This window comes from Melozone crissalis, unplaced genomic scaffold (assembly GCF_028551555.1).
Source record: "Melozone crissalis strain CALT ecotype California unplaced genomic scaffold, PUWL_Pcris_2 ptg000106l_1, whole genome shotgun sequence".
NCBI classification, from domain to species: Eukaryota; Metazoa; Chordata; class Aves; order Passeriformes; family Passerellidae; genus Melozone; species Melozone crissalis.
The window spans coordinates 3,526,148-3,540,965 of NW_026535883.1; the positions used below are offsets into that span (position 1 = coordinate 3,526,148).

Sequence of the window (14,818 nt, forward strand, 5' to 3'; positions counted from 1 at the left end):
ATTCGCCATAAATGAGTCACTTTTTCTTTGAATTTAAAAGGAAGAACAAGATAAGGTCTCCTTTAATGACATCACTGTGTTCAAGTCTGTGTTGTAGGATCATGTGCTGTTTTGTCAGGATTTTTACTGGCTCATTCACCTCCTTTTCTCTGACATTTGACCTAAAACCTTAGTCATCACTTAACCACTTCTGTAATGATGTTTTACTACAGGATCAAGCCCATTAATTTACAGCTCATTATAGTTGTGGCCCACAAGTACTTCTAGTAAGTTGGTTTTCAGTGCTAGTAAAGCCCTAATTCTGTCATCATGTTATTAGTGTTGGAATGGCGTATACTGATGAACTTGGCTAATGGTGAATAAATTCCACAGCAGGAGCTTACAGCTTAAAATAGAAAAGACTCTTTAGTGAGTTCTTTGTGTCTCTGCAGATCGGGAAATAACATCAAAACTTGCTGCTCTTCTCTAATTTTAGAGGCATTCCAAAAAACCTGCAGCCATGAAACTTTGCTAATGTGCTGACTTTAGCACCACCACGACAGACTTTGGGCAAGTGTGGTTTTAATCCATTAGCTCCTCACCAGTCCTGTCTTTGCAGTCATCCCCACCAGCTCAGTATTTGAGCACATAGAAAGCTTGGTAAATATTCAAATAAAATACTCTGCCTGACGGCCTGAAACTGTGCTAAATTAACTGTTCCCAGGAGTTACACAGACAAAGAATTTAAAGTTTTATTACTGCGGATGAAACAAAAGCACTTTCAAAAAACATGAGGTTCTGGTGTACTCACTATTAAATGAAATAATAATCAAACACCTTAATATAGTGCAGCCATTATAATACTTACAAAAACTCAATTGCCGACTTTCACAGAATTCTGCGTACTGGACTGAGTCCATGGCTCGTGTTTGTCTTTCTGCTCTCTGACAAAAGAGTAAAAGTACATGATGTACCTTATTCCAACAAGACTGCATTCCACAACAGAAATTATAGCACCAAAGAGCCCTTGCCACAACCTTGAAGCAACCCTCCCAAATTAAACATGCATTGAACAAGTCAAGATGCAGAAATATAAACCACAGATGGGTTATTAGTCTTGTGAGTTAAATTTCCCAGAGGGGAGTGTCAATTGCTATTTTCAAAACCTGCCTGCACACTGCTCACCCAGCCCAGTGGTGAGGGCTGAGAAGAGAGAGGTACTGAGCACTGCTGCCCTGATCAAGATGCACATTTAAACTCAAGCACATGAGTATTCTGCTTGTGTGTTTACAGATGACCAGAAAAGTAAAATGTTCTCCTGGACTGAAGCCAACACGTTCTGCACTGAGCAGAACTGAACCTGTGTGATTCTAAATTGTGAAATTAAAAAATTCCATCTCAATGATGCTTCAGACAGAGAGGGGCATTGAAGTGTCCCTTCCCACCCTCAATACACAGTAATGTATCTGTTTCTTTTTTTTTCACTCTCAATTTACACTTCAATTTTTATACTTCTGAACATTTCAGGAAAAGAAAGGAAATTAGATTGAATTAGAGCTCGTGGGAGAAAAAAATATCTTCAGATGTTTACTACTGCATTTAAGAATGTATTTCACATGGAGTTCAGTGACAAGCAAAAGAATGCATCTCAAAAGAGTCAAGTTACAAAACCAAAAACACTATGCACACCCTCCCCTCCACATATACAGGATGCTGTAATTGAATCATGGTTGAAGCAGCTCTGAAGTCCATGGTTAGGTCTGAGCAGGTGCTTGAGTTCTGTTTAATTCAACAGAGCAGGGGTGATTTTCACAAGGTAAAGATCTGGTCTTCACAAGAGATTAAACCCTTCATGCATCAGAGAGGGGAAGCTGTAGTTAAGATTAAAAAGAACGATTGTCCCTTTCAGAAGCAGACAGCTTAGTCCAATCTCTCAATCCAGCAGATTGTTTTAAACAACAAGGAAAGGAATAAAAGTATCTTCCAAAGTAATTCAATTAATAAATCATCACACCTGAGCTATCACTACAAAGTGGTGTCAGGAGGGGCTGATGGCACTGAGACTCTGCTTGTTCAGTGAGCCCAAGAAGCTCAAGAAACCACGAACAAAGAATGAAAAGTACAGGTATGCTCACACCCAGGACAAAAACACAAGGGAAAAACCACCCATAGAGACACGAAATTTCACACTCTGAACAATTTTACATCTGATGAAATCAAAATCACAGAGTTCTGAGTTCTTCAATCTGATTTAATAGAAGACAATAGGGGTATTGGTAAGTAAGTGTGTATATATATATATATATGGCCCCATGCTATACAACCTGGCAGCTCTCAAATCAGGGGAAAAACCAATTAAATAAAATAAGCACTTAAAATTCACAGTTTCTCTCTCTATTCTATGCCTTTTATGTCACTCTCCTACAACCATCCAACCCTCCACTTACAAGATTGGCTTCACAGTCAACACATTCAGTTTAGCTGTAAACTAAACCCCAAGCTGAATAAAAACCAGGAATACACCTGGATTGTCCTTTCATTTCTTCTCTACCCAGTCAATAATTTCAACTATATTTGAGTCTTTAGTGAACATGGTAGAAATTTTTCTACTCAGGCATTTTCCACTTCTCCTATGCATGGCTCTGGCAAACTGACTACATTTTTAGGAGCTGCCATTTCATATTACTAAAAATTTTCAGTTAATCCATTCCAACAAGATGTTAAGTATAAAGAGTTTTTATTCCTTTAAAAATAATTTTTACAATCCATGCTCTAACTTCAACCCATTACAGAACTCAGCTTTGCCCCTGAATTAATTCAGCTATACTTTTGAAAACAGAAGGCATCACCAAGATAATCTAATCTGAACTTCTGCATAGCACAGGACACTTCTCACATAATATATCCTACAAACAGCAGTCCTAGAATTTTTCATGTAATTTACTTTATGCTTTCTAAAATCCTCTAATTTGGGGTTTAATTTTTCACATATTTAAGAGATATCTTCTTTAATTAATTTTAAAAGCTAGGTTTTTTTGCAATGTCGTTTAAATTCTGTAATCCTTTTTTTTCCTGTTGCCACCTACATGTTAAGCCATTGACTATTATCCTTCACATCCAGCCCTCCCAGGGATTTAAAACCCCTTGAAACAACAATGAAGGCATGGAAAAACAAAATCATATGACATGGTAATGTGAGGAATTATTCTTTGAAGTCCTACCTGAGATGATAAAAAAACCCCAACATGTAGAAATTTGGCAAGGATACTTTAACTTTCACAGGCATCCCATAATGTAATATGGAAACAGCAAAACCAGATTAATCCCAAAAGCAGTTATGTCAAATTAAATGATTCAGCAATGGCTACTCTCAGCAAATAGACCTCAATGCTCTGAAAAAGCAGACTGTCAAAGGCTACAGGTTTCATTATAAGTATTACAAGTTTCTTTTTAAGTGAAGAATCTCAAAGGTTTGTTAAAAGAAAGGTGCTGCTGAGGGATTTTTCCAACAGGAACTTCATTTCTCTCTACAAATTGTATACAGTAGTTGTCTAAACACTGGATTTCATGATGTTCGTATATATTAATTAAATACTTTCAATTGCTTTCTCTCTGTAAAAATATTTTTATTTAGCAAAATTACTTTCATATATGTGAAATAAAATTCTTTTCTTCCTTCAATTCTCTCTTGAAAATAATTCTTTCTTAAAGGTGGATTCCAGTATGATGCTCTAAATTGCCACCAAATAAAATCGTGTTTGTCATAAATAACTAGACTTTACTTTTTTTCCTAATTCACTTTAACAAAAGAACCCTCACATGATGTCATGGAACCTCCCAGTTTGAAGGATAAAGACAGACATTCTTTCAGTCCTCCCAGTTTTAGAATGGTCTCTAAATAACCATCAAATGCAGCAGAAATGAACAGATGAGTGGCACAGCTGGGTCATCTTTTAGGAAACACCAACCCAAAGACAAGATCTTTTTCCTCTTCATTTCTCAAGACCACAAGCAGTATTTTATTTTTTTTCTCCTATATCATCCCTGCTTCGAAAAATTAAGCAGATACGACAAATGGCAGCAATGACACTGCTCAGCTGGTTCAATCAAAGGAATCAAAAGAATTAAAAATAGATAGTTTTAACTCCCTCTCTAGTAGTACTAGTCACTCTAAGCAGTTAAGAGGCTGAGTTATGTGCTGTACTGCAGAGTTAAAATACTTTGCATGCTTTCCTTGGAACATGCTGAAGGATGCAGGAGATAGGACCTGGCACAGTAAACGTCTGCTTAGTCTTCCAAAAATGTGGTGCATTATATCTTTCTTTCAGCATAAAGAACTAAAAAGGGAAAGGAAAGAAAAAGGTAAAGAGTTGCACGTTGTCACCTACCATCCAGGATGAAAAATAATCTTATTTTTATTCCGTTTTGAAGCTTTCACACTTGACATACAAAGCTCTTTGTGTGGGGGGAAGAAGGCAGAAGGCCAAATGTTAACTTGCTCACCGACTGCTCTGTGTTTGGAGGAATTGTGCCCAGGAGCTGCTAAGCTGGAACATTTGAAAAACATATGTGGCACGGCTGGACACCCCTGTGCTTGGCAGCAGTGTTGGGAGGAAGGTGCTGGCTTCCCAAACCCTCACACACTCATCTTGTGGAGTGATTCCTGATTCCCTCTGCTCAAGAACTCTCACTGTGGCCCAATCACGGTTCCAAAGGAGCCAGGTCGCTACCCCAGGGAAAACCAAAGCTGCCCTGCAAGGGCTGATATTGTCAGAATAGAATGCTAAATAATTTATTTATTATTTAGACTAGAGAATAACAGGGCACTGTGTGCTGTGCCTGACATCTCTGGGGTGGGAGGACAAAAACTACAGGGTGGTCATGGCCTGAATTGTTGTAGGGCAATGGAGATGCTCCAAGGGCTGGAGCACCTTTCCTATGGAGCCAGGCTGGGAGAGCTGGGGGTGCTCAGCCTGGAGAAGAGAAGGATCCAGGGAGACCTTAGAGCCCTCTCCAGTGCCTAAAGGGGCTCAAGGAGAGCTGGAGAATGACTTGGGACAAGGGATGGAGTCACAGGACAAGGGGGAATGGTTCACACTGACACAGGGAAGGGTTAGATGGGATATTGGGAAGGAATTCATCCCTGTGAGGGTGGGGAGGCCCTGGCACAGGGTGCCCAGAAAAGCTGTGGCTGCCCCATCTCTGGAAGTGTCCAAGGCCAGGTTGAGCAGCCTGGGAAGAGGTCCCTGGCCATGGCAGGGGGTTGGAATGAGATGATATTTTAAGGCCTCTTCCAACCCAAACCATTCTGTGATTCTGTGAAAAATTACCTAGATTAAAAAAAACCAACAAAACAAAACCAAACCAAACCAAAACAAAAAAACAACCAAAAAAACCCAACCCCAAAACCTGAAAAAAAAAGCAAAAGGTAGCTCAACACTGAAGTATTTAAAAAATATGCTGAAAACACAATTTTAGTCTTCTGAATTTTGACATTATCTGAGAATTATCACTGTTTGAAGGCTTCCATTACAAAGAGGAAAAAAGGTTCTGAGAATCTCTTGAATTGGTAAGTAAAGAATAAAAAAGGGGGAGATTAAGAGTAAGCATTTTTGAAGTCTAAGCTTACTCAGAGTCTTATACCGAAAATAAAAATGTCATTTGGGGAAGGATCGATAGGTGTTGTAATGTAATACTTGATTTGGCTATAAAGTACACACATTCAGGGGTTTTTTACCCATCTCTTACAGAACATACCATACATTCTGTAGCAGCCATTAAACTGAACAAATCTGCATAGTAACTTAGGGGCTTTGATTTCATAAAGGCTTTGAGTGCCCATGTGATTAGAACAATGTTCCCAATATTATAAGAAAAGATGAGGTGTTTTTCTGGTAGACCAAGCTGATCTCAATTTTAATGCATTTTCACAGTAGAAATAGTTTTGCTTTTTTCTTCACAGTATTATTAGTAAAATTCCCTACAATAAACAGAGTTTAAGATCTTAAAACCTTAAAATTCTTAAATTTTACAGAGATTTTAAGGATCTACAACTGTAAATGACAAGAAGGGTGAATTATTAAATATTAAATATTAATTGAAATATACTTTTAAATTATAATCTTCCTTATAGAATTTCTGTCCAGAGACAAAATATGGAATTTACTTGAAGAACTGAAGACCTAATTAGTCATCTAAAGTCTTTTTATTGTAAAAAAGACATTAGACACGTTCAGTGAGTAACTTAATCCTGAACTCAGTGTTTAAAATGTGGAAAAGAACGACATCTATGAATTTGTCTGAAGTCCATCAGCTGTGGCCCAAGGGATGCTGGATTAGCTCTACTCTGCACAGCTCAGGCACCCTCAGAAAGCCAAATGAATCCTCCTGTGATGGGGTGAGCACCACCAGCACCAATAAGGAAACAACTTCCATTTGAGGGCCAAGCAAGGGCCAAGAGTAAAGAATGACTCGGTAAATTCAGTTCCTGCTCTGATCTCCAAGCAATTCAAGAATAAACAAGGGCAACTTTGTGCCCAGCTGAAAGTTAACTCCATTCATCTCCCTGGAACTATGGAACACGTAATCCAGCAAAGTATCTGCAAATAAGGGGGGGGAAGGGAGCTGGCAGGACTATTTAAGATTATGTAAAAATTTCAAGGGAATTATGAAGAAAGAAAGCAAATGAAATTGAGCAGACAATAACAAAATGAATGGATTAATTCCCAGCAGTCATGATCTCATTGCTTAAGGAATAAATAAAACTGACCTCCTGATAGGGACTCACTGCCCCTGTAATACTTTGCCCTTCAACATATGCAAAATCTACACATACAGTATTTATTTGAACCAGTTCCATATCACATCCAAATTCCTTGTCTAAATTTATTACTGATAGTCTGAAATGTGGGGCAGGAACCTGGAAACAAAACATTTCCATTTCATGGAATACCTTTGATTTCTACAGGAAAATATTTTTTTCTTCTATAATATGCATCATCATGAATTTTGTAAAACTATGTGTTAAATTTATGGCTATCTTCTGTCAGTGCTTTCCAAAAAACATAAAATAATTTTGGATAAACTATGCTACCAAATGAAAAAACTTATGTGGGATATATTGATATATTAATATATCAAGACTACTGACTTCCCTCACTTTTCTGGTTGAGAACATTGTAGCACTTTCCTGTGGTTTCCATCTGGCTGTACATCAAAAACTTTACATACCATGTTAATGTGAGGATACCTTTATATCTTCTGGATAGCATTCCTCTGAAACCTTACCCTGCCTCTGTATCCATTCATGAATGAGGTTCATATAAACAGCTTCAGCACCTCACCAGTAAATCTTGCAGTCACCAAAACAGGGATCACTGCAAGGTGTGGGAGACACAGACAGCAAAGCAGCCTCTTTTGCATCTTGAGCTTTAATTTTTTTGTCTTAGTGGCAGCCAAAGTCAGCCATCACATTCTATTTTTTTAATATTTCCTTTAGCTGGCACACTGTTTGGAGTTGTGGCCAGAAACTCAAGGAGCGCCTTTGCCCCACACCTCACACACTTCCTCACCATTCTGGGTGTGGGAGAGAGCTGTGAGATCCAGTCCTGCTCCTACAGATCCAAATGGAATGGCAGGAGGTGAAGGGGGTTGTTTCAGCACCAAGTTAACCTGGCAATCAATCCTAGACATCCTCACTTCAAGTGAAACTCAATTCTCAGAAATATTCTATCTGTTCACCCAGCTACAACATAGCCAGAATTACCCAATTTAGAGCCACGACTTGTTCAGAAACACATTCAGTAAAGTTTGTAAACTGAGCAGTAGGGAAGTTTGGGAACAGCTGGGGACCAGCCCCCTCTCCCTCACTGGCTTTAACTGGTAAATGCAAATCAAAGAATAAACCTAATAAAAAAAAAAATGCATGGCAAAACTCTACCCTGTTAAAAGCCACCATCAATACATCTTTCTAAAAAGACTTCTGATTGTTTCACTAACGCTAAATTAGAAATGAAAGGTAGTCTTCAAGAGAATTTTCTCACACCCTTTAAGTTGAAAAGGAAGTGAACCCAAGGTACATATTAGTAAGAAGCATTTGTGATGAAATTCATTGTCCTGTAAGGTTAACTCTGCTAATCAGGTCTGTTGACAGAGACTGCGAAACCCCTCCTGAAATTTCGCTTTAAAAAGAGGATCATAAGAAGATTAAGGAAAATTTTGACTGAAGGAAAGAAGAATAAGTTTCAGACCATATGAAATATACATATTCTTTTGAATCATCTTATTTTTAATAATTATAAATCTGTCTTTTCCCCTGGTCTTAATAAAACAGACTTGTATTCATTCTCAGTTGAACAACCAGTTCTCACAGTGCCTGCCTTTCTTTTGTCTTCCTGCACAAGAATAATTATTATTCTTATGCAGGAGATTCAAAAGCAATATAATGCTACAGGCATATCCATGAAGGCATGCTTAGGGCAGGTGATGCTCTTTCAGTCAGAGAATGAAAAAGGTTTATAAATAATAGGGTTTTTTGAGTTAGGTTGCTTCTTAATTTATTTTTAAAGACGAATTTCCAAAATAATGGCAAAACACACAGACACAAATTAAAAAGACACAAAATTTTTGCTATATTTATAAGTAATTTGGTGTGCAGTACAGCAATCCACTTGTTAAGCCAAGATTGGATCCTACAACTTAAAGATGAAGTCCTGATTCTGTAGTGTCCCCTGCAAAACTTCAATTAACATCAATATCTGTAGGGTGCCACCCTACAAACACCTCCGCAGTTTAAGGTTGCACCTAGAATACATGAATAAACAGTTTAGCTCAGGCATTTTCCATTACAATTCTAAATCTATCAACTTTTATAATGAAATTGTGTAAGTGTATTCCTGAATGTCTGAGAGGAAAACATGAAAATTAATTAATTAAACCTAAAACACATGGTACTAAATACTCATAGATGTTCTCTCCTTGGCATATGACTGGAGAATGCAAAATTACTCGGATTTATTTTGTGTGGTAGAGTCTGGTGTAACCAGAGAACAATACAGACTGGTACTAAAAAATGTATTGCTTCCTTAACACCAGAAGCACAGAGACATTTCTCAACTTGTGGTATTTACACCACTGACTCTAATTCTGTGGTTGGGGCTGGAGTCTTTTGGAAAAGCCTTTCTAATTTGATAATTGCAAGACATGGAACTCCAGATAAAAATCACATCACGAAATTCAGGGAATAAGTGAGTCATACACTGAGCTAAAGAGGAAATGCTTCCCTTAGAAAAACAGTGACCAGGAGGAATTGCTTGAGATGTGCATGTCTCCAGTAAAAGGAGGATGTGGACTTGCTGGAACAGTTCCAGAGGAAGAGATGAAGATGCTCAGAGGGCTGGAGCACATTTCCTATGGAGCCAGGCTGGGAGAGCTGGGGGTGTCCAGCCTGGAGAAGAGAAGGATCCAGGGAGAACTTAGAGACACTTCAGAGTCTAAAGGGGCTACAAGAGAGCTGGAGAGGGACTTGGGACAAGGGATGGAGGGACAGGATGAGGGGGAATGGCTTCCTACAGATAGAATTAAGGGTAAGATGGGATATTAGGATGGAATTCTTCCCTGTGAGAGTGGTGAGGCAACTGGCATAGGCTGTGCAGAGAAGCCGTGGCTGCCCCATCCATGGAAGTGTCCAAGGCCAGGTTGGATGGCCCTTGGAGTAACCTGGGATAGTGGAAGTTGTCCCTGCCATGGCAGGGGGTTGGAAATAGAAGATCTTTGTGATTCTGTGATTTCTCAAAGTAATTTATAACAGAGAGATGTCTCAGCTCTACTGGCTGAAATTGGCTGTTCTTTGAACAGCCTTTTGAACAGTTCACACTTCCTGACCTAAAAGAGAACCAGACTCAAAATTCAGAACTCCTTCCTGGGTTCTGCTAATAATTTGACATCCAAGTATGGCTGAGTGCAAATGAAGGCTGAATTAATAATATTTAAGGCTCATTTCAAAGATGACATTTTATTTGATTGATCCTAAAGTACCACAAACCTTGTGTGTGGTGATGCCACGATGCACCATAGCTGTGTGTTCCCAGCTTGCACAGGCTGGGAGAGAAAAAAAGCACAGTCAAACCTCACAATGTGCCAGGTAGGATGAGTAAGGAAAGGAGACACTAAAAATTGCTGTCTGAAGTGGTGGGCTTTGAACAAAAGCATTATGTTCTTTTTGCTTTTTATTGGGGCTCCCATCACTGAGAACAGAACTTGGTCCGATGTGAATATTTCCTTTGTCAAAAGTTAATTGAAATATTGAATATTGTTCTTTTTTTTAACTATGCAGAAAATTCTATGCTATTTATTATTGTTTCTTAATTTCTTTAAATACAAATTTGTCTTCATAGTAGCCTTATGAGAATTATCTCCACTATATACATAAGAAATAGAATCATAATAAGATCATTTTCCCAAAGGCACTTTGTTTAATTGGCAAATGCTTCTTTTTTTCACCCTACTTTCTCTTTTCTCTTTCTAATGTTAGAGAGAAAAAAGGAAAACATGAAGATTCTGGGGTTTAACAACATGGTTTAGCATTTGGAATTAGCTAATTTAAACCATCAGCTAATTTGACTAATTTGGAACAATCTATTTAGTTAGTCTCTTATACCATGCCCATTGATAAATATACCACAAGATTATTAAGCGTTTACATAAAACCAAAGAAACATATGCTCTCATTAATTCAAAACAATCCCCACCATCCAAAGCCACTAGAGGAGTTCTCTTATTAAATATCTCTGTTTTGTGCAGGCTGACATTCTGTAACACAAATAGTCAAGTAGCAAACACAGTTTTTTAATAGTGACCTCCCAATGAATTTTCTCTTAAATAATCTCACCCATTTCATGGCAAAACAAACCAAAAAGTTGTTTGGGGAGCCTCACTGAAGGCATCCCAACTCATCTTTGAGAGAATAAATGGTTCTGCATATCCTGGACTCTTGCTCTCCCCCCCCCCCCAGCATCACTTCCTACTACAGACCCTTCACACATTTATTAAAATGAGGTACCATGACAATAGTTTTGATGCAAATCTCTTTTTTTTAAAGTTCTGAGATGAGGGGAAGGTGAGCAAAGAGCATCTCCTGTATATGGGTTCATTACCATTAGCTTCACTGATGGTTTATCCTGTTTCCTAATGAAAGCAAAAAACCCCCACCGTGTCTCTAGTAAAAAGCCATCAGATTTGGTATCCTGGTGACACTTTAAAGAGCACATTATGTGGGAAAACAAAATAAACGTTTACCCTGGCAAATGGAAGTGAATTTGGGTTTTGACATACTTGGCAGGAAGGTAGAATTATATTCATGTCAAGTATGCAGAAAAACTAATATAATATTTAAATATTTGCTTAAGTAATATAGAATTTAAACCAATGTTACATTAGAAGTAACATTTTTGTGAAATATTTTAAAGTTTTTTAGTATTGGACATGCCATGAAAATAATACTTTCAGCTGAAATTTCAGCCTTCTGCAGCCTTTGTTACACACTCCCTTCACTTGTAAAGTGGGAAAGAGTCCTCATCTTCCACTGACAAGTTTTTATTTATATTTCCAAGACAAAGGCAGTTCTTGTGCTGATGGCTTAAACCGATAATGAATCTATGCAGTTTTCCAAAGAAACAACCCTGGAGAATCTGAATTTTACAAATATTGATATAATGAGCTAATGTTAACACCACCTCAGCTCAACCCTACAGCAGACTTCTACTGTTCCATACATGTGTGTGATTATTTTAAACATCCTTTACTTTGCAACAAGACTTGATTCAGTGAAGACAGATCTTCATATCCCTCAGAAAGCACCTGAATGCCAATGACCTCTGAAATTCTCAAATACACTCAATAACGTAGCACTAACTAATAAATAGAGCTGGCTATGGGATGCTAGTTTTAGTTCCAAAAGTAAGGATTTTGATGTACTGTCTAAATATACAACTACTGGACTTTCCTTTTTCTAAATCTGAATTCATATTAGCTGCACATACCCACAAAAACTTTTACCAATGCATCACAACTATAATTATGAAATTTCAGGTAGAATATTCTGATTTACTAAGAGTATTTAAAAATATTTATTTATGATTCTGCAGTTTATTCTATTCCTGTCATTTATTCTATCTATGACTCCATAATTTAAGAAAAAGCTTTGCCTAATTTTACCTCATTTGGAGGCACAAGCATAATTAAAAAATATCGTGAAATATTTTTAAATTGCCATAATATTATAAAACTCAGAGCAACAGCACCAGTCTTCAGTGTAGTTGCACACTGTAGAATTACATGAATTTAAATCACTTTAAAATTATTCATTTAAATGAAAACTGATTTGTAAATTTAATTATGAGCTATTAAACTAACTGCTGGGATTTTCAGTTTTCCTAAATCAGCACAGTCCCTCTGAGCCCCATCATAGGAGTGAAGTCACAGCTTTATTTCTAATCATCAATTAAAAGTGTCATAAAGACTATTCAGACTGTCAGAAAAAAAAAAGGAAATTTGGGGAATTTTATTTTCTTCTTTCTAATTTGCAGTGTCTGATACACATTTTTTTATGCTGCATTAATAATTGCTCTTGAATATAATATTCATTCAATCAGTCTGTTACAGAAATAAACATCAGGACACAATTCCCTGCATACATTCTTAAAATTGCTTACAGCGAAAAGAATCCCTTCCAAAGGAGTTAGCACCTTTCAATTCAGCATGCAAAATATTTAGTCAATTCCAGAAGGGAAAAGAGATCCCATATAGAAAGAATTCTTCTTTTTTATTTTTTGGTTCTACTTTTATGCTACAGTTGGCTTTTTAAAGGTAGAAAGCTTTGAAATCAAGAACTTTGTAAGAGTTCCTCCTGAAAAAAAGCCCTGGCTTTAATTGCTGTTCAAAATCAGCTATATAAATATTAAATATATGCAACAGTTAAGATTGATATTCCTATTGATGGTCACTGAAAGCTTTGTAAATTTAATGTGAAAACGAAAATTACTTAGTTTTTGAGATGTCAAAACCTGTTCACATTTCTAGGGGTTTCTGACATCTATTTAGATTTTTCCTGGATATCTGGGCTAACTGAAATGGAGGATTAGGGAGTTTTAGGGAGGTGGAGAGGTTCCAAAGTGAATCAAAGATCTATGAAAAAAAGAAAAAATTAAATAGCAACATAGCCCTACTCAGAAGAACGCAAAACCGTTTTCAGTTCAAAATATTACAATTAAAAATTAAACATCATGAGGATGTAAGGAACAGTATCTTTAATACCAAGATTCTGAGGCAGAGCTTGGAAGGTTGAAGTGTATTTAGAATTAAAGGTGTAGCAACACAAACAGCCATGGTCTGGCATCAATTACTTGACTGTGCTGTTAGAAGCTCCTATAGACTCTCATGCTATCACACATCCTGGAGAAAAATTACTCTTCAATGGTGGGTGGAATCTTGAATTTCTCAAGGTTTCTGAATTTTTTTGACTTTTTTTGAGTCAAATTTAGCATCTCTCAAACATGTCAATGCCTCTGCAGCATTTCTGTCTCTTCTTTTAAAATACAGCAGAGGGTATCAGGGCTGGCAAGGCACGAGAGCCATCTCACCAATGCATTCCTCTAAATTCTGGAAGCCGAAACCAGATCTCCAACCTTGAGGTATGTCAAGAGTTAACTCCCCTTTAAAGAAGAGTGTGATTAGTAGCTGGAAATCTGCCTGACTTCAGTACATCTGAGGATGCCATTACAATTTTCAGATATAAAATAATTGGCTGATGATACGAGCTGACAGCTAATATATCCACAATAAACACAAAAAAAAAGTTATTTCCAAGCGGATGTAGGGAACGTGTTCCGTTTCCAGACTGTTTGATATGGTCTGTGTAAGGAGTGAGGGCTCAATACCAGATGCTGGATGTTCTACAAGCTTTTTCTGCAGATGTCTGCAGCCTGAGAAAATCAACAGTGCTTTGAATAACACCCCCAGTAAAAGCATCTTCTTGTCAGAGTCGCTGTATGATATAGGATATGGATCCCACACAAGTGGATGAACTGATTTTAAATAATACCATCTGACAATGGGGGAGAAAAAACTCTCAGTAGGTCTGACAAAGTCCTGGAAATGGCTGTTAGCCTTGGGAAATAAAATCCAGCCCCCTGACAGAGACTACCCATCCTTCTTTTGTTTGATCAAATGGAAACCCAAACTTAATGATTGCTTCCGAAGTGCCGGAGGCAAAGTTTCAACAGCACTTAAACACTGCTACCAAGGAGTCCCTGTCCCTGCCCCTCCATGTGCCACTCAAAAGCAGAGTGTGGAAAAGATGTTAAGGAATTATCTGCGAATAAAATACATGCATCAGTGTAATTTTTGTATGACCACTTTGCATTGCTTTCTTGCCACTGCTCTTGTAGAAATGTCTTATAGCACACCAGGAGTGCAGCACGCACAATACAGACACCAGAGAAGATTTTGTGTTCTTCCTCATGCCAAAGAAATTCCAAAAGCCTGCCACTACCTGCATAAAAAAATTAAAAGAGCTATCTCTGAACACATAAAACCACACATTCAACTGTGGCCCCCTACTTCACCAAGATCTTACTGAATTCGCATGAAATATTATCTAAAATTTCATCTCTATCCAAATTCCGTATTTTTGCTAGTGACAGTATATTATGGTCTTGTACTCCATGAAAATTTAGGTCTAGTTGTAGATGTACTTTGTCAAGTCAAAGAGGCAGCAGTGGCTAATTTTTGTCAAGGTTTAAAGTTATTTTAATGCAAATCCCAGATTATTAAAAGGCCCAAA

General features: G+C 37.6%; 1 protein-coding gene across 2 annotated transcripts in view; it reads right to left on the reverse strand.

Moving 5' to 3' along the window:
* The window catches only part of SUPT3H (SPT3 homolog, SAGA and STAGA complex component), a 252,426-nt gene that overhangs the window by 54,099 nt on the left and 183,509 nt on the right, over positions 1–14,818 (reverse strand). For both annotated transcript variants that reach the window (XM_054291782.1, XM_054291783.1), the window contains one exon: positions 848–923. In XM_054291782.1, the coding sequence (XP_054147757.1) occupies positions 848–923 (76 nt within the window). The remainder of the gene's footprint in view (positions 1–847; positions 924–14,818) is intronic.